We start from the raw sequence: 25,784 nt of genomic DNA on the forward strand, positions 1-25,784 counted from the left end.
GGCAGTGTATAAAGTAACCGCTGTAACAAAAGCCCAAGGCTTATCGCCACACTGCAGGCTGACTACTGAGCACAGGGCAAAATTATGGAAGAGTCAGAGAAACTGGACAACGGCTTCTGTTGTCCCATCTTCCTCTCTGCTTTGGTTCCAGTATGTGACCACTCGATGTCCCTTCACTGCGCTGGGATCTTGTGCCATGTGGGGCTCCCTTCAGTTTTCTAACAGGCTGTTAATCTATGGGTCTCTCCATTTCTCTGGCTGATGTGAAAAGAACTTAAAGCATCAGTGGTGGCTAACGGAAGGCGGAAGTGTCACAGAAGAAGTTATCAGCTGCATTCAAAGAGATCCAGAGCCACTGGCTGCATCTGGGAGACGGGTCACATGCTGAAATCCAGGTTACAAGAAGCACAAGACAAACTAAGCACAACCAAGCGCTAGCTGACCTGAGCAAGAGAAGCATGCTGTACTGAACACGGACAACAGAAGAGGGAGCTCAGCCCTGAGACAGACTACGGGAAGAGGATAGCTGACCTCAAATGTAGAAATCTCTGCACGAAGCCGGGCAGTGGTGGCACACATCTTTAATCCTAGCACTCAGGAGGCAAAGACAGGCAGATCTCTGTAAGTTCAAGGCCAGCCTGATCTACAAGAGCTAGTTCCAGGACAGGCACCAAAGCTACAGAGAAACCCTGTCTTGAAAAACCAAAAAAAAAAAAAAAAAAAAAAGTCTATGCACAAGCCAGGAAGACATACATTATTCTGTGTGGTTCCAGAGAGGGCAGGAAATCTGGACCAACATGTAGCATCACTAGGAGACTTCAAGTCAAGGTAAAGAAAAAGGCCTTTCTGACCATGGGAGTCCCTGCTCGTGAAGGGAGTCACTTCAGGAGTGTTTAAGTCGGAATCAGACAAAGATTTGCTGGTAACGCTAACGGGGGGAGGGTTTGCTGCCCACAGTGGGAGGATGGACTCAATTAACTCAGCCTGAGGTCAAGCAAGAGCAGCTTACCTGGCAGAGGGAAATGTTTGCATAGGGCTTTGCCTGGGCTTCCAAGTCTGCCTTGGCTTCTCTCTTATCTCCGTGCACAAGCAGGATCGGTTTCTTCCTGAAAAGAGATCGGAAATGTTTAAAATGCATTGTTCACAAAGCTGGCTTCTTGCTTCACTGAGGAACAAAAGCTGCCTAGTCCCTGCCGTTTGTTTCAGACCTTTGGGGCTAACATCAGGTGACTGCCAGTGCTCATGCATGATTCCCAAGCCTGGCCAACTGTAATACAGGCAAGTTACAGCTCTGCAAAATTCTTGAGTATTAGTCTTCCTTGGTTCAAAAGAGCACAGAGAAGGTTCTGTGCTTTTGTTTCGGATGGTGCCTACCAAAGGCATGGACTGGCGAGATGGGTCAGAGGCCAAAGGTGCTGCCGACAAGGCTGCTGACCTCAGCTTGATGCCCTGGAACCCACATGGTGGAGAGAACCAACTTCTACAGCTTGTCCTCTAATCACAGTGTATTTTACCATGTGAATATCCACACAAATACATGCTCACACACACAAAATACATAAATAAACAAATGAGAGTTAGTAAAAAAAATTTCCTGTATAGTGATGTTGATGTCTCCTTTCCTCCTTGTCATAAGCCAATAATAGTTTTATATTTCTCCCTGCACCTATTCACCAAGCATTTATTACATGCTCTATGTACCATGCAAGATCCAGGACTCAAAAGTGAACAGTCCCAAGCCCCCCAGCAAGGTGCAAACTTGCTAACCAGTAATTATGGCAAATTCTAAAGACTATAAAATGTTCTTTAGGAACACATTAAAAAGGCTTTTTCTGTCTAGTTATTTTGAGACAGGGTCTTGAAATGTAGTGCAGGCTGGCCTTAACGTGATGTGCTACCCAAACTAGCCTCAAATTGTGTAATCCTCTTCTCTAGCCTCCCCAGGGCTGGAATACAGATACAAACCACCATGCCTGGCTTTAAAAGGGCTTTTAAGAGACATTTCATCTTCTTTAGCTAATCCTTAGACATCAATGTATCTTTACAAGTCCTCCCCAAACAAGAAAAATAGGAGTTTTCTCCAAACAAGCACCCAAGCAAGGTAAACAACTGCAGTCACGCTTATGTTATACTGCAGAAGGCAAGACAGGGTACGCCCATTCAGAGGTGTTGACTGACAGCCACAGGGTATGCCCATTCAGATGTGCTAAAAAGGGTAAACTATGGACTCCTGAAAAAGGTCAACATTGGACACAGCGAGATGAAGTGTGAGGTTCAGGGACTGCTGTCAAGAGGCAAGCACCAAATTACTCCCAGATAGCCAGTCTCTCTTTTCTGAGCGAAACACTGATTTCAAGGTGGACTCAGTTAGAAGACTACATATCCAGCCTTAGACATGGCTTGTGTCACGTGACTGAGCTCGGTTCCACAAAACAGAAGCTACTCGGGAGCAGCCAGAACTGTGCAGAGTGGCACACACGGAATACAAACTCCCTCTTTTTATCCTCCTCTCTGCTACCTGGAAAACAGACAAGTGGACTGGATCTTAGGTTGTCATCCTGGACCAGGTGACTAGAGACTGAAGTCAAACCCCAGGAGGGAAGGACAGAATGACAGAAAATGGGTAGTTAAGTCACAGAAAAAACCCTGGCACTCTCTATCTACACCACAGACAGCCACCATTTGGAGTTTAGACTGCAAAGAATTTATTTTATCTTATTTTTTTAATTTAAGCTACTGTTTTCTGTTAATATGCAATCACAGCAAATGTTCTTTTCTCCAACCAAATACAAGCCCTTGAGTGGCAAAGCTGATGGAGAAATTTCCACATTTTACACTAACACCAGAGGTTTCCACAATGATGTGCTAAATGCACCAAGGTCTTGAAGATGACATTTTTTCCTTCTTGTTGTGTCTTCCTCCATCCTACTTACTGCTAGGGGATTCTGCACAAATCTGTGTTACAGACACAAATGGCTGTGTGTCACACGCAGGGCCACATTTGCTTGGTCTGTATTGCTTCACAGGAGGCTGAAGAATTGCCAGAGGCATCAATGAAAGCCTAGCAGCACTGGGTAAGAGATGGTCACGGTCCCCTTTCTTAACTCCACATACAGTCCTGGAAGAATCATTTGGGTTGGCACAAAAAGATCGTTAGAAAGAACAGCTGTGATGTGCTGAGCTAAGCGTGGCATGTGGGCAATGTCTGGGCACACGAACATATCTAGATACCACACAGAGACAACTGTTTCCTTCACATTAACATTGCCCATGAAGTCCTGTTACTTGAGTTGGAATTTGTCCTTTTCTACTTCTGGAAAGAGCAAAGTGGAAAATTCTAAGTCTATGAAAAGAATGTGTGTGATGAAATACGTAAAAAGCATTTTCACGCAGAGGCAGTAATTCATTTGATAAGTGTAAACATGAAGATCGGAGTTGGATTTCCAGAACCTGTGTAAAAGATGCCATGATGTGGGATTCCCCTTTATATGCTGTGAATATGTTTTATTACCACTGGTTAATAAAGAAGCTATTTTGGCCTGTGGTAGGGCAAAATAAAACAAGGCAGGAAAACTAAACTGAATGCTGGGAGGAAAAAGGTGGAGACACCATGTAGCTGCCTAAGGAGACAGACACCAGAACCTTACTGGTAAACCACAAGCCTTGTGGCAATACATAGAATAAAGGAAATGGGTTAATTTAAGATGTAATAGTCAGTTAATAAGAAGCCTAAGCTAACAGGTCAAGCAGTGTTGCAATTAATAGAGCTTCTGTGTGATTATTTTGGGTCTGGGCAGCTGGGAAATGAACAAGCAGTCCCCACCTACAATGCCAGGCATAGTGGTGCACACACTTGTAATCTATAGCTGGGGAGGTGGATATATAGATAGGTCTCTGGGGCTGGACCAGAAAAAAACAAACAAAAAAACCTGTCTCAAAAAACAGACTAAAATATAAAAGAAGAGAGGAGGAGGTGACTCCTGAAGATTAATACTGAAGCCTACACACACTCTCTCTCTCTCTCTCTCTGAAGCCTACTCTCTCTCTCTCTCCCCCTCCAAAAGTTAAATGAATAAAATGCTGTTCTCACAAAATAAATGTTTTATGTTCGCCACGATGTCAAGTGAAATATGGGGAGATAGGTGTCTAGTCTGAGAGCTGCAAGGCTCGCATCCTACCGACGCACTCTGGCATCAAGGGACTCACCTGAATTCTGGTGGGTACTGCTTTATGAGCCAGTCCACGTCAAAGCAGTAGTTAAACTAGATGGGGCAAAAAAGAAAAGTGAGGCACAGGTATGTTTGTAAGAACTGTTGTCAAACAGTTTCTAAAGCAACCACATGCTACAGTGTTTATAGATCTAGACAGTTATGCTGCAATATGTAAGAGTAACCCCAAATTTCACCTTGAAGAACACTTGGTTAAAGGGATCTGCATAAATGGAGCCAAATGCCCAAAATAGGTTCTACGGATATTATCTGCGCGTACTTCGGCAACATTTCTATTTGTCCTACATTATTTCTATAGTCCAGGGCTCACCAAGTTCCCCTGAGGTGTCAGAGACAAAGATCCCAGGGCTTTTAGGAAGGCCATTTCCTCCTAGCACAACTTATCAGTTAACCTGGTACACTCTAGCTTGCTCGTAACTAGTACCCACTGAGCACAACTCTATAAGCGTTTTATTTACGAGAAAGCCTCCTCTTTATGCCTGGCCAATCCTGGGTCCAGGACCTCAAGTCTAGCTGAGAGAGAATGCACGGACAGAGCTCATTTGGTTCTATCTAGAGATCAGGACCACGTCATACGGGAAGGTGGCACCTCTGCTTGCTTCAGGAATAAGACCTTGAGCCTTTGGACCGTTAGGATGACTTGTCAGCACCAAGGGACCAGCTCAGTGAGGCAAGAGCCCTGAACATGCAGAAGTAGTCACAAATTCTACTGACTCCTTCTTGGTCAGTACAGAACATCCATTTTTCTGAAGCAACTCAAACTCGACTTGGTCTTCACCATGTCACCCCAGGGGGCTGTACCAGCAAACCATGAGGGAGGAGATATTTCTCTAACTCTTCCAGATAGGAATATGAAATGACTTTTTGGACAGTCCGTGTGGTTGGGTCAAGAGTCAGGTATTTTCCTTTGAGTGGCCTCTGTGCTCTATGCTGATGGGGCTTAAGTGAGAAATTCCATGCACGGATTCCACAACATGGATTCCAGGCTCTCGGCAGACGCCAGCTTAGGGGCCACTGTGCAGGACAGAGAAGCCCATCTCCTGTCACATAGCTCTCCTCCACTCAAAGAAAAGACACTTTACCATAAACTCACCTGAGCTGAAGAGACAAGTGTTCCAAACAGAGGGGATAAAATATCTACAAAGACAAAACAAATGTATTCTCAGATAAAAACCCTCTATACAACGACCATGTTCAGCAGCCAGTGACAATCAAGAAAAAGAGTAAACTGAAAAGCTAATACAAGGCTAGGTTGTAATATTCCAAAAAACTCACAAAAATATTTTATATGACTTAATATTTATTACATTCTCTGAGAAAGTAGAATGTAAAAGTAAAATCTAAAACTTAAGTCCTGGATGACTGCCTAGTTTTGGGCTCTATTGATGATTCCTATTCTTTTTCCTGGACCTCTGACTCTTTACCTCCCTCCGTACCAGCTACGCCCACAATGCTGCTCCCTTGTAGTCAGAGAGTACTCGCTTCCCAAAACAGGACACTCACATTCTTGGGACTCTAGGTCACCTCTGGGGAACATCCCCACGTGGTTCCCCTCAGAACTGACTCTGGACAGATTAGGAAGGGTGCTGTTCACTAACTGCACCACGATCACCACCATCTTGCACCTGTATAAGACAGACACCATTCTCAGCATTGAATAAATGAACTCAATCCTCCCAGGAGTTTTGAGGTCAAGTGTTACTCTTCCTTTGTGGAAAAGGAGCATCTCAGGGTCAGAGAGCTAAGGTTTGACCCAGGATGTCTGGTTCTAGGTTGCTGGTACCTACTGAGTGTCTTCTGTGAAGGAAGTGAACTAGTTCACTTATTTGACAGTCATTGGGTGCTTCCTGTACTCTAGACTTTGGGCCAGATGTGGGGGTACAAAGAGTTTGAAAGAACAAAATGACTAGCAAGAAAGCTCCTCCTTATTTCAAGACCAGCAGAGTTAGGAAATAAGTTGCAAAACCGTCTTCCAGCTCACCCCGCCCCCCATTTGCACCTCAGCTTTTTAAACTTTGCCCATTTCCAGGATCCACTCGAAGGCCCCTGTCCTCCATGAGATTTAAGGGAACCTACAATTATGGCTAGTGTTAGCAGGATACATCAAACAGAATGGATTTAGATACAAGAAGAACTGGATTCAAGTGTAGTTCTACCATTTAGCAGCTCTGTGACCTTGGGTAAGTGATTTAACTCTTCGGAACTGCAGGTCTGTCACATGTCCAGGGACATCTGATCATCTTACTAGGCTGCTCTGACAATTAGAATATATGTAAAGCCCTCGTGATGGCATCTCCCCCTCCTTAAATGTTGCTGCTGAGAGCAAGTTGTTACTATTGTATTACATAGAGCAGTCTTTCCATACTACCCTACTGTTTCCTATCAGGCTCTCCCAGACAAAGCACAAAAACCACTGGCAACTATCTTATATATCTCAGGGTACCCACAGAAGAGATGCTCAAAAATCTGTAGAGCTGGACTCACTACTATAAAATTAAGCCCACCAACATGTACACACCATACAGGAGAATACAGGGTACTGGCATGCATTTGATAAGAAAATCTACATTGAGAATAAACAATCTATGCCGTGAGTATGAGCCAGGAGAAACATTAATGTGACAGGAGGCTTATTGTGTCCATCTGCCATACGAATACGGGAGGTGCTCACGTCACGTATCTACTCTGTTCTGGACCCTCATCCCACACTGTCTCACCCGTAGCTTGGATGAGTGGCTAAGAGGGAGGTCCTGTGCCCTGTGAGTCCACACCTTCCGCTGTTCCTCCATGGAATGCAGAAAATCACTAGCGACCATTCTCTGCCTCATACCTGAAGCATCCACCTGCACAAGACAGGACTCATTTCTGCTTCTTTGTCCTAGGGAACCCAAACCAACTTTCAAGGCTCAAACACCAGCAGGCATTGTGAGTCCCTGGAGGCTTAGAGAAAGCACAGGTGGCAGGCCCAGACCCCCGAGAGTTTGACTTGATGAATCTAAGATAGAGCTGAGAACTGGCATTCCCAAGGTCCAGGTGATTCTGATCCTGCTGACCCAGGGACCACATGGAACCACCACGAAGCTTGTGACACTTAGTAGCGCCACCAGTCAAGTTTAGTCTTCACTTGAAAGTTAAACAATTCTAAGCACTGTGCCTAGCATTACTAGGGGCTGAGCTATGGGGGCCTCGAGAAGAACCCTGTCTGCACTCAGGGTGAACACCCCTCCCCGCCAGTAGTTAAGATGGGTTCTTAGAGGCCATTCTCAGCTGTGCTTCCTTGCTTTATCAAGAGGGAAATGGCTCACCAGTTCCTGAGAGCCTTCATCCTTACCCTTGATGTGGAGGGCTTTGGAGTTGTACTTTGCCTTAATCCCTGAGACTCTGGTGAGGTAAAATTGGAAGGGGTTCCTTGTATCCAGCATGTCCCAGATGTCCTGGCCTTCCCCTGAGGTCTCGTACTCATCACCTGCCCTCTGGGGACCATGGCTGGCAGGAGGGCTGTGATGGACAACTTGCTGAGCGGTAGGCATGTTGGGCGAGGAGGAACGTTTTTTCTCTTGGACCACCATGTCCTTAGGCTGGTCATGCTGTGTCTCTGGCTGCTGCTCGTCATCGCTGCTGGACAGACACCAGCCGAGACCTTCTGTGGCCTCACTCTTCTGCCTTTTGGGGGGCAATGTTGAGTCCGCGTTGCTGAACTTCACAGGTGAAAGCTTTCTCTTGTGTGCAACCTTGCGGGCCTCTGAGCAGGTGTACACAGGCCCCTGTACCGCTCCCTGCCCAGCCTGGGGAACAGACGATGTTGACGGCTTGTCAGGTCTGGGCTTTTCATCCTCACTTTCATCACTACTGGATATTGTCCACCTCCCATAGCTGCTTTCCTGGGTCATTATACTTCTGAAAAGGAATGATGGAAACATTATTTTCTATTCAATAGTCAACTGGCAATGTAACTTTATTGCTCTCAAATTCCCGGTCAGATGAGAGACACGCAGGACTTCTGTCCCAAGGCTGAGCTTCTTTTTCTAGTACCTGGATCTCTTACGTGGGGCTGACAGACTAACGGGCACATCCTGGGCACCTTCTTCCTGCTGTCTGTCTAGCTAGACCTTGGTCTTAGAAACCCTGGGAAGGGAGTTAAGGTTAAGGCCATCTTAAGAAACTTTTAAGAATAATTCTGACTATGCTTATTTTTCATTTTACTTCGTTTTTTTTTTTGGGGGGGTGCTAAACTTAGGGCTTTGTGCTTGCTAGGCAAGCTCACCATTAATTTAAAACAATCACTCTATTTGCTATTGTGTATAGGAACAGCTATCTGTTTGGGGGAGTGGTACAGTGTGTTGTGATGCGGAGGTCAGAGAACAACTTGCAGGAATCTGTTCTCTCCTGCCACACGGAACCCAGGAATCAGATTCAGGTAATCAGGCTTGGTGGCAAGCACCTTTACCCACTGAACCAATCCACTGGCTCAAATATGAATATGATTTATTGGGGGAAGGCAGTGCAAATGGAGGTCAGCAAACAACTTCATCTCTCTCCATGTGGGTCCCAAGGATTGAACACACCAAGTCAAGCCTGGCAGCCAGCACCTTTGCATACTGTGCCAGCTCGCTGGCCCACATTCCAATTTTTAAAGTAAAAGTGGAATTTACACATTTATCTTCATGTGTGTACAAGTACACACAGACTTCCATTTCCAAAGCCAGGGGCCTACATTAGCTTAGGCGAGTCTCCACGAGGAATGCCGAGTGACCACTTCTGCGTGTACAGCGTATACACACTGAGGACCAGCTTACTTCAGATCGTTATCTTACTGGCCGGGCCGTGACTGAAATGACTGTAACCTGCAGGCCGGGACTTGAACTGAAGCCAAACACTTTCAGTTTCCAAACCGCACAGTTGGTCTAATTTATACCCTCTTGCTCTCAGAAGAGCAAAATATAGGATAGATGGACTTTTGGTGTTGGCTACAAAATGCATTCGAGCTACGCAGCAAAGAGTTAAGTGGGCTTTCCTGCAGTTCCCTCATGTGATGCCAGAACTCAGAGAAAACTACATAAATGTTCAGAAATACGTGCTCCTGGGGCCTGGGCATCTGCAAGGCTTGTTTCACAGCTGAAGAGGATGCCTCATGGGTGGGGTAACCAAGACAAAAAGGAAGCAGTACTCCAAGGAACTTGACTTGTAACCCTTACCCACCAAAAACAAAAACCAAAACCAACCAACCAAACAAACCAACCAACCAACCAACCAACCAACCAACCAACCAACCAACCCACCTCTCCCAAACAAAACAACAAAAAGAAACATCCAACAAAGTCTCAGAGGTAGAAAAGCATGCTCTTTTGGCAGGTTTTCAAGTGACATACATGCACATTTCAAGCTAAACAAACAAACCAAAAATAGTTTTAAAGTATCCATCACGTTTCCCAATTTCTCCCTTACCCAGCTTCGATCAATCCCAGTTGATTCACACAAGGTTTCTTCTGGAGTTACACTTTCCCAGGAGCTCTTACACAGAGAACATAAGACATCCTTCATAGCTCACCAGTACACTTACCTCCAGCTGTCCTGGACAGCACACACGGCCAAAGTGTGGGGGCTGCAGAACGGGTGGGGTGTCTGCCCCTGCAGTAACAGATGGCTCACATGTGTTCTGAACTCGAATCTGCTTTCTAAAAGCTATGCTAGTTTCTATGAGAATGAACCCAGCTCATTTCTAGAGACCGTGAGCACCCAGGTTAGGGTTTTTCCTAAACAGTTTCTGATCTATGCGGGTTAAAAAACCAGCTGTGGCAGGTGTACTGTGCCCAGGGCGATACTTTACTGAAATCTCACTCCCCTTATTCTAGACCCTAGAGGTTGGTGGACAGAACCCCTTAAGAAGACTGATTTGCTCTGAAGGGACTATTTAATCCTATGAATTTAAAAGGACCACATAGAGAAAAACCCTGGGTGAGAGTTCTAGCTTCCTTGAACTCTAAGACAGTGCAGCAAGTGAAAGGAATTTGCTCTGGTCACTCCCAGACCAAGTTCACAGCACAAAGGAGATTTCATTTGTCCTTGAGGGACAAAGTACTGCCTCTGGCTAGGGAGGAGACAGACCGTGGCCCACAGACAAATGATGGTTTATAAAGGGAGAAAAGGAAAGCCCTTGTAAAGATGAGTTAGTTTGTTTTGATTGGGCATGTTAATTAAGGTAACCAAAAGGGGGCTTTTGATTACTGGACTTCAATACTTTGATAGCTAGACCTTGGTGGTCAGGTGCAGGAGATGGAAGTGGCAAATAAAGGAACAGACCTTGGTGGCTAGCTTTAGGAATGTAATCTAAGGGCTTTGCAAAACAGAGAATGGGGGAAGGGGAATGCCTGCCAGAGACAAGTTTGCCCTGCTAGGGCCTGCTAGGTCCCTTCAGCAAGGAATTTAGTAAGAGAATCTTCAATTAAGAGTTCTCAGGATGGTTGTGGTAGCGCAACCCTATATCAAATCTGAGGCAAAAGGATCTTGAATGTGTGGCTAGCTTGGGCAATGTAGCAACTGTGAGGCTAGCAAGAGCTACACAGAAAGACTGTTTCAAAACTAAGTCAACAGAATTCTTTTAAAAAAAATTATGTGAATGCCTGTGTCTACAATGAGTGTAGGTTCCCTCAGGCAGCTGGAAGAGGGCCTGGGATCCCTCTAGAGTCAGTTATAAGGTTATAGGTGGTTGTAAATTACCCTGACATGGATGCTGGGAACTGAGGTCAGGTCTCTAAGAAGCAGTACGTACTCTTGACTGCTAAGCCATTCCTCTAGTAACCCTCCTGCCCCCTTTTAATCTGAGTGGGTTGTCAGATGCATCTATTTCAGTGGCAGAGACTGGAGATTGCAAGGACAGTCATAGCAGATAGCCAAGGGGGTCAGCAGCTAGCCAGTTTAGCCTTCCTGGTGAGTATCAAGCCAGTGAAACCAACCAGCCTAAAACCACAAACACGAGCCACCTGTGTCTGCCGCTTCATTAACAACAGCAAGACACCCATTCGTAGGTGAACGGCTAATGAGAGTGTGGCACACATACTCACTGAAATTTTATTCAGCTGTAAAGAAAAATAAAATTATGAAAATTTCAGGGCAATGGACTGTAGTGATATTTCATTTGTATTTTAATAAATAAAGCTTGCCTGAAGACCAGAATGCAAAACAGCCATAGAGGCCAGGCAGTGGTGGTGCACACCTTTAATCCCAGTACTAGAGAGGAATATAGGGCGGATGAGACAGAAACTCACTCTCTTTCAGTCTGAAGATTTCACAGAGGTAAGAGCTGCCTAGCAGCTTGGCTGCTTTGATTTTCTGATCTTCAGGTTGAACCCCAATATCCTTCTCTGGGTTTTTATTATGCGTGCTACAATGGATAGATCTGGTAAATATTATATTAAATGAGGTGACTCAAACTCTGAAAAATAAAAAGCACGTGTTCTCTCATATGAATATAGGTTTGTGTGTGTGTGTGTGTATAAATGGATGCAAATGTCAGTGGAACCTAAAAACCTAGAAAGGATATGAAGAGATGGTAAAAGATGCTGAGGAAACATGGGAGGGGTGCAAAACCACACAGGCCACCTGAAATCAAAGAGAGACAGGGACAGGGAAGGATGGGGCGGGCAGATCTACTAAAAACACACTTCGTAAATGACATGATACTTTGTACACTAATTTAAATTTCTTAATTAAAATTCAAAAACCCCAAACAAATAAAGGCAGCCTGGATAATGAGGTTGTCTTTTGGCCTCCACATGCACAATGCACCACCCACAGACACATGAATACATACAATAACACACACACACACACACACAACTAAAAACAAAACAGACCCTTCAAAGTGCTCAGGAGGAGCTGCGGACTCCATCCCCAGACTGCTCAAAATAAAACCATGAAGGAAATTAAGTACCGGGACTTTCTCTCTCCATTTATTCTCCATTTAAAGCAAAGAGCAGGTCTCTGACCCCCTGAGTCTCGTCCAGATCTGCTGTGAACACCACTCTTCCTGCTCCTGCTTCTTCAGAGCTGGGATTAAAGGTGTGCACCACCAAACCCAGTCTTCCCCTGCCCCCCGTCTCCAATATATGAAATATTTCACCAATTTGTGTCACCCTGGCACAGATGCCATGCTGATCTATCATTCACATGTCGGCTGCTGCAAGGGCACAGTTTGCAAAGACATGCTCATCAACTCTGCCCCAGGTGGATCAATAAATCGGAATCCTGGAACCCTGAGCACTCTGAGGAAAGCATCTCTACGGACACCAAACTCTTTAGACAATTTCTCAAGTATTACCTCAGTTTTTAGAACCACATGGAGGGGGGCATCCCTACCAATAACATGAACAAGTTGGTAAAATGAAACAAACAAACAAATCTTTGAAAAGACATTTCTCAAAAACCAAATCCCTTTGTGTGGTCCACATACCGTTGAAGTTTGGAGATTGCTGACATTCAGAACTTGGCCGAAGAAGGGCTGATTACTAGGAAGACAAATAGACTCTATGACATACTAATGAAATTGTACCTTGTCATTCTGACCACCAGGTCACCAACCTCATTACCAAAACAAGGTCTGCTGAAGAGAGGCTGCCGGGATGCAAATGTCAAGATCATGCAGGAAACGACTTCTAATTTGGAGGACTGGATCTGGTCAGCATCACATTTTACCGCTGGATCAGCTCCCTTTTGAAACCTTTCAAAAGGCTCTCAAGGCCCAGCCTGACAAGGACAGACTACTAACGACTTTCTTCCAGTGGTTTAGCAGGCAGTGCTCAGTACAACCGAAGTCCAAAGTCGCAGCTGCGGTAGGTGATGTCAAAAGAATGAGAACTAGAATATAGGTTCACCCCCTGCCCCCACCCAAGTACCAGCCCGGTTGTTTCCTGCAGTGGGGGCACCTGGGACCTGGCACTCACTGACCACACTGATAGCACCTCCCTTTCCACTCCACTTCAGTCTCTCCTTCAGTCAACGAGAGAGAGAGCTGTAGTGGGGGAAAAGATGCTTTGCATTTTGCTTCTGAACTACAGTGGTGGGCCCTGGACTCTTCTACACACACCTGTAACCCCTGTTTCCCTGTCAGCAGAAAGAAGCTTGTGTTTCCATGACAGCTACAACGGCCAAAGAAAATCTACTTTGTAAAAGACAGTATTTACACAGGAGTGGATTCAAATAAATATCAGGCAAATAACAGCATATGTGTAAAGAGAATAAATAAGAACTAGGAGCCCAGTTGAGGCAATGAAATTTGGCAAACATTGCACCAAGATGAAAAAAAAAATCATGAAATCCTTTCACTGGACAGCGAATCAGAATGGATGGGCTGGAGATGTGGCTCAGCAGTCAAGAGCACTGGCTGCTCTTCCACAAGTCTTGAGTTCAATTCCCAGCAACCGCATGGTGGCTCACAACCATCCCTAAGGAGATTTGGTGCCCTCCTCTTGTCAGTAGGCATACATACAGACAGAACACTGAATACATAATAAATAAATAAATCTTTTAAAAAATGTCCATGGAGGGTTAGAGATTTGGCTCAGTGGGTAAGAGGGTTTGCAATCCGCGTTATCCCATCCCAACCACCCACCTAAAAGCCCAGCATGATTCCTATACCTGTAACCCCAACATTGTGGTAGAGACAAGCCGGTATCCAGCCAGAATTCAATGGCCAGGGTAGAAATTGTCATCTTCCTTTCAAGTGAGAGACCCTGACTCAACACAATAGGGAAGAGAGCAATAGAGGGAGACACTCCACAACTGCATACCCATTCACACACACACACACACACAGAGAGAGACACACACACACACACGAACACATGTTGATGCAGTAAAGCATCCATTTAGAACTTTTCTTCCTCTACCGACAGCTAAGCAGACCCAGCGGGGTATTTCTGCTTCATTTACACTGCTACACAGACCTTTGAGATCTCAGCACCAAACCCCCACAATCGACGGTCCTTCCCCTGACCCCAGTAGTTAGGAGAATTAAGAACCGAGAATGAAGAGTTAACAACGTACAGCTTCTATCTAGGGAAGTTTAATTTTGGGTCGAAAGGCACAAATTAACACATAAGAAGTCTAAAAGTCAAGATGATTAGATGCTCATTACATTTTACAGGGATAACCTTTCTTTGGAATCATTTCTGGAGCAGCATGTGAGACCCGGGAGGGAAAAGGATTCAGCAGGCTAAAGACAGGTGAACAGCATTACAGACAGACAGAACCCGACTTGCAATGGCCAGGAGGTGGTAACAGGGCTCTAACTGTAACATAGGAGTGGCCCAGAAAGAAGGGGGTGGGAGAAGTGAGGTAGGTTAAAAGGCGAATTTCATTCTAAAAACAATGGAACGCCCACTCCGTGTTTTAATTAACCGGAGTGCCTTGGCCCGTTTAACCTTTTAAAATGAGTATATCCGGTACATCTCTTTGAACACGTGGCAATAAAGACGCTTCTTCTGCAGGAGCTGGGGGTACTGGGTGCTTAAGAAGATGGCCATGGAGAAGTGGGTAATTTGAGGGTACGCTAAGCAAATCGTGAGGCTGTCAACTTTCCCGGGCGCTCAGCTCTGCCCACAATTCCAAGGGTGCAGTCTCATTTCACCCTTAAGACAATCCCTATTTCACGGCCATCCCTCGATGTGGAAACTGAGGGCAGAGCGGCTCAGAGCCTATCCCGTGGGGTGCCCCTCGCCTTTGCAGAGCGCCCCAGGGGGCAAGGGCTGCAGGATCCCGGGCTCGGGGAGGAGGGAACCGTGCCCAAGGACTGCGGCCTCACGGTCCACCCAAGCCTTGCAGGCCTTCTAACTACCACCTCGGATCGCAGCGGCCAGCGCGCCGCCATCAGGAGGGCGGGCGCAGAGTTACTGCCGCCGCCAGAGACCGCCCCGAGCCGGCGCCCGCAGCCGCAGACACCTACCTGACCCGCCAGTCCTCCGCTGCCGAGACCCCGCCCCCCTCGGCGCGCCCGCGCATGCGCGTGATTCAAACCTGCCGGCGCCGCGGCCCTGCCAGGGGGCTGATTCCACTTCCGGATGCTCACCGCTGGGTCCTAAAGCCCGCCGTATTCGCTGCAGGCGCCTTGGGAAACCTAGTTTCCCCCCACCCTCTCTACGCTGGTTTCCTGTTGACTCCTTAAGAAAGGAGAAACAGAAAGCTGCCCGCTAGCTTCTCGCCTAGTTAATTAGCAAACTACACCCGGCTCTCTCTCTGGGATTGCTCTCAGGCAGCCTCTGGCTCCCAGGGCTGAGACAGCGGCATGCTTTTGCAGATAGGTGGGCTGAAGTAAAAGGCAGCTGCTGCAGACTTTAACATCTACTGCGGGATGAAAAGTTAAACGAGTTCCCATAAAATACAAAATCTCGAATGACTCTCCTTTGAAACGGGCGTGTTTCCGTCGATCTCACCGATCTGCCACTAGGGTTGATACGTCTAGTATAAGCCGGTCTGGGAAGCGCAGGTCTAGTGCATTCATTATTCCTCATCTTGTATAAAGACGTCTGCTGTGGGATTCTTATTTTATTCCTTGAGTCAGTCTTGTTGCTTCCCGGGGGGTTGACTAATTCTGTGTAAACACTCTAACGGGTCATTTCGTTTAATTGTCCTAGTCAGTGTTAAGTGCTGAGGTTACCAAGAGGGCGAAAATAAACATAGTAGCTGTCCTGAGAACGCTGTGCAGTGGTTTGGCTTAAAAATGAATCCTGGAGTTAATTTTTGTGTGTGTGTATGTGCCTTCTTCACATTCTTCTTTTGTCTCCTACAAAGTCTAGAAAAGACATGGGTCAAACTAATCAAAGGGAGTTTATCGCAAGTTTGGTAGAAAACCTGAAAGCAATCAAAACACGTCAAAAAAAAAAACCAAAAAAAAACTAAAGTCACCAGGTGTCCCTCAGCGGCCTTCAAGGAGTCAAGAAAGCCGAGAAGGGGCGGGACTAAGAGCAGGGGGCGTGCCTTGGAGGCCCCTCCCCGTTGTTAAACTGCCCCTTTGACCAATGACACTACGAAATCAACGCCAGTGGCTCGGAGGCTGGCCAATGGGAGGAGACGTTGGAGTTGCGCGGGCGAAGTTGAGGCCCAGCGGAGGTGGGCGTGGCCGCGGTGGGAAGTTAGCGGTCCCTCTGGAGAAGTTGAGGTGCCGGGTTGCCTGGGCGGCGTCGGTGTCGGTGTCCGTGGCGATGTTCTCGTCAGAGGCAGGCGCCAGGCCGCGGGCATGCGAAGCCAGTGCCTCGGAACGCAGGAAATGGGTGGAAGTAGGTGCAGGAACGCGACCCGAGTTCGGATTCAGCTTGACCAGGGCCACTTCGGTCACTGCTCCTGGGCCTCCCTTAGCGAGGCCTTAAAAAGAACTTTGCTTAAAACCAAGTTACAGCGGCAGGACTCTGATCATTTCCCTGCCCGCCACACCCCTATCTGCATTAGCCTCTCTCTTCCACTTTGCATCACCTTCCGAATCCCAGGACTTGACCTTTTGTGTGGTTTATTTCAATGACTTAGATTAGTTGATTTGTCAGTCTAGAGATCCAGCCGCTTAAACTTTGGGGGGTGGGGGCCAGAGAGACGAGCTTAACTCAGCGTTTCTATTGCTTGAGAATGAAAACTAGGGTAATTAAACCGCATTTTAAAAAGCCCCACAACCAGCTTGGGTTCTACATGTCTGTGTTTCTTGCTTCTGATTAATTGTAGGTGTCTAATATTCCTTAGGTATTTAAAGCTTGTGATGAAGACAACAAAGGCTACTTGAGCCGAGAGGACTTTAAGATTGCGATTGTAATGCTGTTTGGATACAAACCCTCCAAGGTTAGACCTTAGTTTCTCCTCCCTTCTGCTGCTGCTCTCTCGTCTTCTTGCCTCTCTTTCTCCCTTCTTTGGATGGGATAGATAATGCTATAGAAATGTGTTATAAAAAATAGGCCGGGGGGGGGGGAGGGCTGGAGAGATGGCTCAGTGGTTAAGAGCATTGCCTGCTCTTCCAAAAGTCCTGAGTTCAATTCCCGGCAACCACATGGTGGCTCACAACCATCTGTAATGAGGTCTAGTGCCCTCTTCTGGCCTGAAGGCATACACGGAGACAGAATATTGTATACATAATGAATAAATAAATACATTAAAAAAAAGGAAAGAAAATAGGCCGGGACTTCTTTCTGATATCTATAGAGCAAATTTATAAGCTGATTTTTAAGCCAATTCTAAAATGTCACCCTCCCCGACAAAGGCCTAACTCAGGTACGAATTAAGTATCTATACCAGTGAAGCCAACAAAACATCCCCTAAAATTTCTAGAAATATAGAGTGTTAGAGAGAATATGCTAGGCGGCGGGGTGGTGTTGTAATAGGAAGAATTTGCCTACAGCTGATATGTATAATAGAATTTCTGGGTGGCTTTCTTTAATTGATAAAAGTAATACATTCATAGAGTGCACAAAATCCCTTCTCTTTCCACTAGACTAGGGTTCCACTTACCATGAGATAGTCAGTTTCTTCTGTATTGTTCCACATACATGTGTAGTCATAGACTTCTGAAAATATTAGTTGCATACTCTTATTTTAACATTCATTTAACATGTCACATTAGCAACAACTCCAAAACACACACCATTATGACCTTATATTTTTTAAGGTCATAATGTATAGTATTCTCTTTAGTCCATTTTCCTTTGCTTGTTGTTTGAATTAATTTCAGTTCCTGCAAGCATTGTTGCATTGTTGACTTGAGCATCCTTTTATGTCTAAACACATACACAGGTTATGTCTTTGTGGATACACACACACACACACACACACACACACACACACACACACACACACACACATTCTCATGAGCCTCTCTCCTTTCCCTTGCAGAGTGTTAACAGACCCAGTCATGTACAGGGGTATCACAGGTGTTGTCAATTCAAGAGTGCAGAAGCCATGTCTTGCCCAGAAATCAGCATTGCAGTCTGGTTCTTACTTTTTTCTACACTGCTTTTTCCACAGTGGAGGCTACATTTGAAACATTGTGGCTGTTACTTTCTCATAAGCACGGCACGCTTCTCAGTCATTAGACCATAGCGGAACCCCAATGAACCTTCTATTTCAGTAGATAGTTTCCTGCTTACCCTGTCTTTGTGCTGTTCTGCTTGCCTGTTAGAAGCAGTCTAGAGAGGGATCCATTCTCGTTAAGCTGCTGAACTGGAACTAAGCAGAGTTAAGACACTGACCAAATTCAAAAGAGTAAACTACAACCATCAAGCAGAAGCAGCACTCATCCGCCTAGAATGCCCTCCACTTTCCCAGACCTGACAGCTAGGGCTCCCCTGTTCCTCGAGTCATTGTAGGCTGGGACTCTGTGATATCCCATTCCTGTACCCTTCCGTGTGCTTGAGTGCAGCACAGCGCATATATTCTGACCTCCTCCAGACACACACACACACACACACACACACACACACACACACACACACACGTAAGTTTTGCAAACAGCTTGCAGGATTCAAAAGGTCGGAGATGCTCAGCTCCTGAGAGGCCAGTTAAGAGTTCAGAGTGCTAGCCTGGACTGGCTCTGAAATTGCAGCAGCCCTGCTAACCTGCAATCATTTCACACTGGAGCCCCAAGGCAGATGACCTGAAAAGACTGAATGTTTTAAAGCACTGTACTTAGCCCCGGCTCACCTGGAAAGATAGCTTATTTCCTTTTGCTTTTTATGGCCCTCGAGTCTGTTTTAGCTGTTGACTGGGTGAAGGATTGAATGACAGGTACAGCAGTGTGGTCATGTACATACACTTGACGAAATTTGACAGCTTTTGCTTTGCATACTGGGATGAGTTAAAAATATTGTAAGTTAAAAACTTACATTGTTTGTGTGGATGGTGTATGTGGGGTAGTTTGTGGAGGTCAGAGAACAACTTAGGGGAGTCTGTTCTTTCCTTCGACTATGTGAGTCCCAGGGGTAACTCAGGTTACCAGGCATAATAGAAAGTTCTTTTTTATGCTGAGACACCTTACTGGCCCTCACATGTTATTTTTAGGGAAATGACATATATAGCTGGTTACAGGTCAGTCAGCAATCAAGCAAGATCATAGCAAAGCACCTAACACCTGCCAGTCATGTATACAATAAACTTTTTCAGCAAGGAAATGTTCAATTACTTTTGTTTTATATACATTGGTATTTTGCTTACATGTATGTCTGTATGAGGGTGTCAGATCCCCTGGAACTGGAATTACAGACAGTTGAGCTGCCATGTGGGTACTGGGAATTGAACCCAGGTCCTCTGGAAGAGCAGCCCAGGCTCTTAACCACTGAACAATCCTTCCAGTTCCCAATGTATACCTTCTTGTATTTTAAATTTTATATGAGATTAAGTGCTAGAGTTGAATTCTTAATGCTGTTTGATTAAATAAAATACAGCCAATTAAATGAGGTATATAAAAAAATTTCTAACAGAGAATGTGATTTTGAAGAATTAACTGTGAACTGTTATTTTAGACAACCATCACACTACAATAGCATTTCATAAAGGACTTATATAGTAAGTCATTTATACATTGATGCTCTCAGAATGAGTTTATTAAGTCTGTTTAATCAGAGGAGTACCTGGTAGTTGCTGGGAATGTAAAGATGAATAGACACAGTTTCTCCTTTGAAGCAGGTTTGTTTTTTTATAGAGCTTAGAAAGCAGATAGTCATCAAGATAGATATTTTATAAATAGGAAGGAGGGCCAAGGTCGGGGGCAGCTATAATGGGTGTCATTTAGACTAGAGAATCTCGACTAATGTTCTACGAAGCATCCAGGAGCCCTTTGTGGCAGTGAGATAAACTATGCCCTTGTGTTTGCTGGGATAGAATATTCTAGAAAGAGTGGTAGCATTGCCAAGCAGGAGTGAATTCAGATGGAAGTGGGTTCAGAGGAGTCAGTTGGGTTGATGTGTTCCCCGTACATTTGTTAGATACTCTGTGGGGTTTTGAGGTTTTACCTCTTAAATATGGGAACTGCATTTGGGTAGAGAGATGGGGCCAGAGATAGGTTTGGGGCTATAAGTTTATAAGCTGCAGCTCAAATTATAAGACTGAATAGCATTCTGGAGGAAGTTTCTGCAGGGTGTAAATGGCACCATTCCAAGGAAAGAGCTTTGGGGACGCCTGCATTTAGAGATAGTCAGGGAATTCATGACAAAGATGGAGTAGGAACCCCTGGGAAGGGACACGAGGAAGCCAGGGAAATGCGGAGACTCAAGATTATGGAAGATGCAAGACAGGCACCAGAAAAAAAAAATGTCAGTTACCATCAAGGCTCGTTTTCATCAGTGTTTACAAATAAAGCCCCTGTCAGCAATGGGAGGGAAATGCTTCTGTGTTAACATTTACTTAAAGCAGGCCCCAGAACTTCACATATAGTGTGTTCTCAAGTGGTTTGTGTTGCTTAGGCAAAAACAAGCAGAAGGCTGGACTAGACCAGACTGTTGACTGTGGTACCCACTCAATTTTAAAATGTCTTCTTTGTAATTTATGCTCTTCTTGTTTCTGCACTGATCATGTATTATTGTTTTATTATAGTACCTTCTTTTATTGGTAGGGTTTTACTGTGTAGCTCATGCAGGCTTCAGTCTCTCCCATCCTGCCACAGTCTCAGTGCTGGAAACTACCACACCTGGCTTGGGGTACTTTTAGTCTCCGGAAAATGGAAGAATAAAGCCATTGTAACAATTGCTTTTTTTTTTTAATAAAACAGAAAGATTATATTTTAGGTTGTAATATATATAAGACAGCCAAATTGATTTCATATATTTGAGCTATTGGCCAATGGAGTGACGTTTTGGGGGGCATTATGGTAGATTAGTATCTCTTGTGGATGTTAATGAACAAGAAAAATGACCATCATAATGTCGAGTGAGGTTATTGTCTACTCGTAAAATTGGTTTCACATAAAATACATGTCTTCCCATACCCTGGGAACTCAGAACTAGTACTTTGAAACATCTGATAAAATTTCACATCCTCTCAATCTTTCCTCTTTTCTAGATAGAAGCGGACTCTCTGATGTCTTCAGTAAATCCCAACACTTCTGGTAATGTGAAAGTTGGTATTTTTAGTAGACATTCACAGAACTAAAATTAAGAACAATGTAATTAAGACAGATTGTGCATTGTATTTAAACACGTCTTTGCTTCTTATTATTCAAAAGAAAAGCTTTAGATTTTAAGAAAATTTTTTAATTTAATGCACAAAGTCATGGGTTTCATTCTAGTGGGTATTTCCAGGCATACTCTGTCCTCCTCCTCATCTTTTCCCACCCCTCTTTCTGCACCGCGCAGCCCCATCCGCTTTTATGTAACATGTGTTCTTTAACTCTCTTTTTTCTTCTTCTCCTCGGTGCTTGAGATTTCTTCATTCCTTCTCATCTCCCCTTTCCGATTCTATGCCCTGTGCGTAGCCCCCACCCCCACATTAATAGCCCAATTCCCATATTTGAGAGTATTTGTTGTTTTGAGTTTGGCATATTTCACTTAGCATGCAGGTCCATTCATTCCTGCAAATGCCACAATTTCATTTTTCTCTCTGGCTAAATAAAATTCCATTGTGTGTTAAATTTTCTTTATGAATTTATCTTATGATGGACTTCTAGGCTGGCTCCATTTCTTAAGTATGAGTAGTGCAGCAGTAATTGTGGATGTGTATGCATCTCTGGGAGGATCCAGGAGCTATATAGCCCAGTCATATGGTAATTCTAGTTTTGGGTTTTAAGAAATCTATACTTCTTTCTGTGGTGGCTGCACCAGTTTGCATTCTCACCAGTGGCGACAAAGGGTTCCTCTTTCCCCACATCCTTGCTACCGTTGTGCTTTTTTATGTCTTCCTTTTAGTTATTGGTGTAGATTCATCATGCATTATGCTGGGTTTCGACCATATTTACTGTCTTTCCAATCCTTTCCTGCAGCTCTGCTTCTGACAGCCTCACCTTAATCTCCTTCCTTTTCTCGGTGTTCTTTTTGCCTTTATGCTGTGTGCAAGTATGCACTTGTCCTCTCTCTGTGTCTCCCTCCCTCCCCTCCCCTCCCCGTCTCCTCTCCTTCTTCTTCCTCTCTCTCTCTCTCTCTCTCTCTCTCTCTCTCTCTCTCTCTCCCTCTCTCTCTCTCTCTCCCTCTGTGTGTGTGTGTGTTTGTGTGTGTGTGTGTGTGTGTTGGGAGTTTATATATCTATAAAGAATTCTAGGTCCTTCAAATAAGAGAAAATCAGTCTTCCTATGTCTGACTTATTTCCTGTAATGGATGGTCTCTAGTTGTACCCATTTTCCAGCAAACAACATAATTTTATCCTTTTCAAAGCAGAATAAAACTGTATTGTAGAAGTTGAGCATCAAGTCCTGCATCCAGACATTTGTTTATCATATTTTAAGGAAGCATTTTTCATGACTTTTGCCCATTGTCCTAAATTTGTGTGACTGTGTGTAGTCTTTTATTCCTTGACTTTCAAAAGCTCTTAAGACTTTGTGGAAGGATTGCGTATTTACCAGTAATATATGCTACAGATGTTTTTCTTTTCTTTATCCATTCTTTTCTTGATGAACACATAGGACAGTGGCATAACTATGTTATTGTAAATAGTACTGCAAGAAGCATTGTGCTTGGTGTAATATATATATATATATTATATATATATATATGTATATAGTTTATTAGAATGATTTACTGGCTGTGGTCCAGCTAGTCCAACAATGGCTAAGTCTAAGAATCTAGAAGCTGCTCAGTCCACAGGGCAGGATGTCTCAGCTGGTTTTCAGTAGATACTGGAATCCTGAAGAAGTAGTCACTAATGCCAGTGAAGGAATGGACTTGCTAGCAAAGGGAGGGCAAGCAGGCAAAGAGGAAAAGCTTCCTTCTTCCATGTTCTTCTATAGACTTCTATAGCAGAAGGTGTGGCCCAGATTAAAGGTGTGTCTTCCTGCCTCAATACCAGATTAAAGGCATGTGTACCCTCCTTAAGGTCTGGATTAGAAGTGGATCCTCCTACTTTCAGCTAAGCAGAACTCCCTCACAAGTGTGCCCTTCAGGTTTTTTTTGTTTTTTTTTTTTTAATTTTAGTTAACTCCAGATATAGTCAAGTTGACGACCAAGAGTAGCCATCATGTGTAGGGATGTTACCTTAGAGTCCTTTAGGTATAAACCTCTACTCTTATTCAGCATGATCCTTTAAATCTTAGAGGACTAACACAAGACAAAGAACTAGAAGGGATACAAGTAAGAAAGAAGTCCACTTACGATAATTTGTAGATGATAAGAGGCCTTACAGACTCCATCAGAAAACCCTTAAAAATGACAATATTCAGTAGGATCTAAAATCAAAAAACAAGAATCAGAAGCTTTTCTATATATAAATAATGAATGTTCAGAAAGAACTCAAGAAAGCAATCTCATTCACATTAGCTTCAAAACCAAACCCAGACAAAACAAAACAAAAAGCCCCAACCAAATATCCAGGGGTAAATTGGACCAAGAACACAAAATATCTCTGCAGTACAAATTCTAAAACCCTGAAGAAATTGAAGATGAAGCTAAACGGCAGAAACATCTGACATACTCATGGGTTGGCAGAATCAACAGTGAAAAGGGGGTAGTAGCAATGGCAATAGCACATTCAGTGCAGACCCATTTCAGTATCTCCATTGGACTGCAGGTACAGCTCAGTAGTTAAGACCACTAAGTGTTCAGGGCACCAGACATGATCTGTGTGCTGTTTCAAGAGTAGAATACTGTCTTCAGAAGCAGCTACAACTGATGGAGATGGAAAGGCCCAGTCCAGAGATACAGCAATAGTCAATTTAAAAAATCACCCCTAGACGCAAAGTGGGAGTGAAGAATCCCAGGCAGCATTATGAGCGCTAAGACGTTAGTTACTTCAGGTATGGATGTGAGCAAGCAGTAACACATGTAACGATTTGACTGGACTCCGTGTTAATGTGGTTCAGCAATGACTATGCTGGGGAACTGTTTGGAAAATAGGTTAATTGTTAATAGTGCTTAATTCTTTTAAAGCTAAAGTATTAGCAATAAGTGGTAAAATGAGAGTTGGAGAAGGGGGAATGAATAAAGCATGAGTAGAGGGAAAGTGTTAACCCATGGTCTAGAGCTGGAAGAATGTCAGTGTATGAGTAGAAGCGTGAGGAATAGCAGGAACTATAGACTAGGTACAGGCAGAGAACGGGTGTTCAGGAAAACTATATGATGAGTTATGTTCAGACAAGGTGTAAGCCAAAACGGAGCAAGTATGATGGTTTTAATTATCAACCTGACACCGTCTAGAACCTCCAGGGAAGAGACTCTCACTGAGGGACTGCTTAAATCAGATTAGCATGTGGGCATGTCTGAGAGCATTGTCTTGTCTGTACTGAGGAGAGAAGACCTGAGGTGTAAGTGGAGAGTGAGCTGAGCCCAGGGAACCCAGGCTTTCGTTCTCTCCGTTCTTGACTGTGGCTGCTGCTTCAAGTTCTTGCCTTTTCCCAGAGTGATGGAGCATGACCTGGATTCGCAAGCTGAATTACCCCTTTTCCCTTAGCGTTCTGTCTGTCAGCACATTTTTTTTTATCACAGCAATAGAAAGGAAACTAGAATAAGTGACGTAGAAAAATATCAATAAAACTAGAAGTAAAAGAGAGAAATTGCAGGAGGTACTTTAACCTCAGCTAGTGTGTCTTCCAACTTGGGTGGATGTGGTTTCTTTCTCCTCCTCGCTTGAATGTTTTCTCATGGTAGTCTCTGCTGGTATGGGGAGGGCTGCTAACTTCAGTTGTTCACATGGTTTAAGTCATTGTGTGCGACTCATGTTCCTTCCAGAATTCCCTGATCTGAGCCCCACACCCCTCACTGCCAGTTACTGACTCATCTCTGGTGTTTTGGGATGTTGGGACTAATGAGTCCTGGCCTTCAGCTGCTCTTCCCTGCTAGAACCTTCTAAGTGAAGTTACTAGAAGCTATGCCTAGCTTAGAGGATCAGAGGATGGGATTTTCACCTGTTGGCCATTGACTGCAGTGTCTTTAAGCCTCTATGGTGCTATTAAAGAAGGGCTTTTTGGTACCAGTGATTGAAGGTCTGTCTGTCTGTCTGTCTGTCTGTCTGTCTGTCTGTCTCTGCGTGAGTATTCTCAACCTCCAGCCCCCTTTCCCGAAGCTCGCGAACTGGGTCTAGCGCATAGAGCGTAGACCGGGGGCTCGGCATTGGGACTCACACTTTCCGTGTGGGGTTCTGAAGGCCTGGCTGGTTGGATTTACCTCTGTGACTAGCTGTTTCTTCCTGGCTGCCAGATTTACTCATGCCTGCCAGGGCGACTGTTGAGTATACTCTTATGTTCTCTGATACTGGCCGAGACAGTGGTAGAGATGGCGTCTTCCCAGGCTGGTCTCTCCACGGCACAGGTGTAGAAGAGCATATTCCTTTATGCTCCTGCCTCCTTTATGGAGCCCTCCCAGCGCCCGCCATCTTTTCCTCTATGGTATATCCAGGCCCTGGTTGCATCTCTGCGGGGCCAGTTTTCCTCCTGCTCACTCACTGCTAACTATAGTG

The 25,784-nt window shown here is 44.7% G+C and overlaps 2 protein-coding genes across 7 annotated transcripts in view; one reads left to right on the forward strand and one right to left on the reverse strand.

Annotated features, from left to right (window-relative positions):
• The window catches only part of Tdp1 (tyrosyl-DNA phosphodiesterase 1), a 71,784-nt gene extending 56,581 nt beyond the window's left edge, over positions 1 to 15,203 (reverse strand). The window contains exons 1-5 of one of the 5 annotated variants that reach the window (XM_075948706.1): positions 15,169 to 15,203; positions 7,561 to 8,126; positions 5,323 to 5,366; positions 4,207 to 4,262; positions 1,010 to 1,106 (exon numbers count right to left, since the gene is read on the reverse strand). In XM_075948706.1, coding sequence (XP_075804821.1) covers positions 1,010 to 1,106; positions 4,207 to 4,262; positions 5,323 to 5,366; positions 7,561 to 8,119 — 756 coding nt within the window. In that variant the 5' untranslated portion in view covers positions 8,120 to 8,126; positions 15,169 to 15,203. Of the gene's footprint in view, positions 1 to 1,009; positions 1,107 to 4,206; positions 4,263 to 5,322; positions 5,367 to 7,560; positions 8,127 to 9,674; positions 9,737 to 9,789; positions 9,949 to 12,678; positions 13,225 to 15,168 lie in introns of those variants that run through there. The other 4 variants (XM_075948705.1, XM_075948708.1, XM_075948709.1 and 1 more) reach the window with 4 other exon arrangements.
• A 1,160-nt stretch (positions 15,204 to 16,363) lies between these two features.
• The window catches only part of Efcab11 (EF-hand calcium binding domain 11), a 163,673-nt gene continuing 154,252 nt past the window's right edge, over positions 16,364 to 25,784 (forward strand). For both annotated transcript variants that reach the window (XM_075947607.1, XM_075947608.1), the window contains exons 1-3: positions 16,364 to 16,498; positions 16,950 to 17,045; positions 21,249 to 21,294. In XM_075947607.1, coding sequence (XP_075803722.1) covers positions 16,424 to 16,498; positions 16,950 to 17,045; positions 21,249 to 21,294 — 217 coding nt within the window. In that variant the 5' untranslated portion in view covers positions 16,364 to 16,423. The remainder of the gene's footprint in view (positions 16,499 to 16,949; positions 17,046 to 21,248; positions 21,295 to 25,784) is intronic.

Source organism: Microtus pennsylvanicus, chromosome 14, assembly GCF_037038515.1.
Source record: "Microtus pennsylvanicus isolate mMicPen1 chromosome 14, mMicPen1.hap1, whole genome shotgun sequence".
In the NCBI taxonomy this organism is placed as follows: domain Eukaryota; kingdom Metazoa; phylum Chordata; class Mammalia; order Rodentia; family Cricetidae; genus Microtus; species Microtus pennsylvanicus.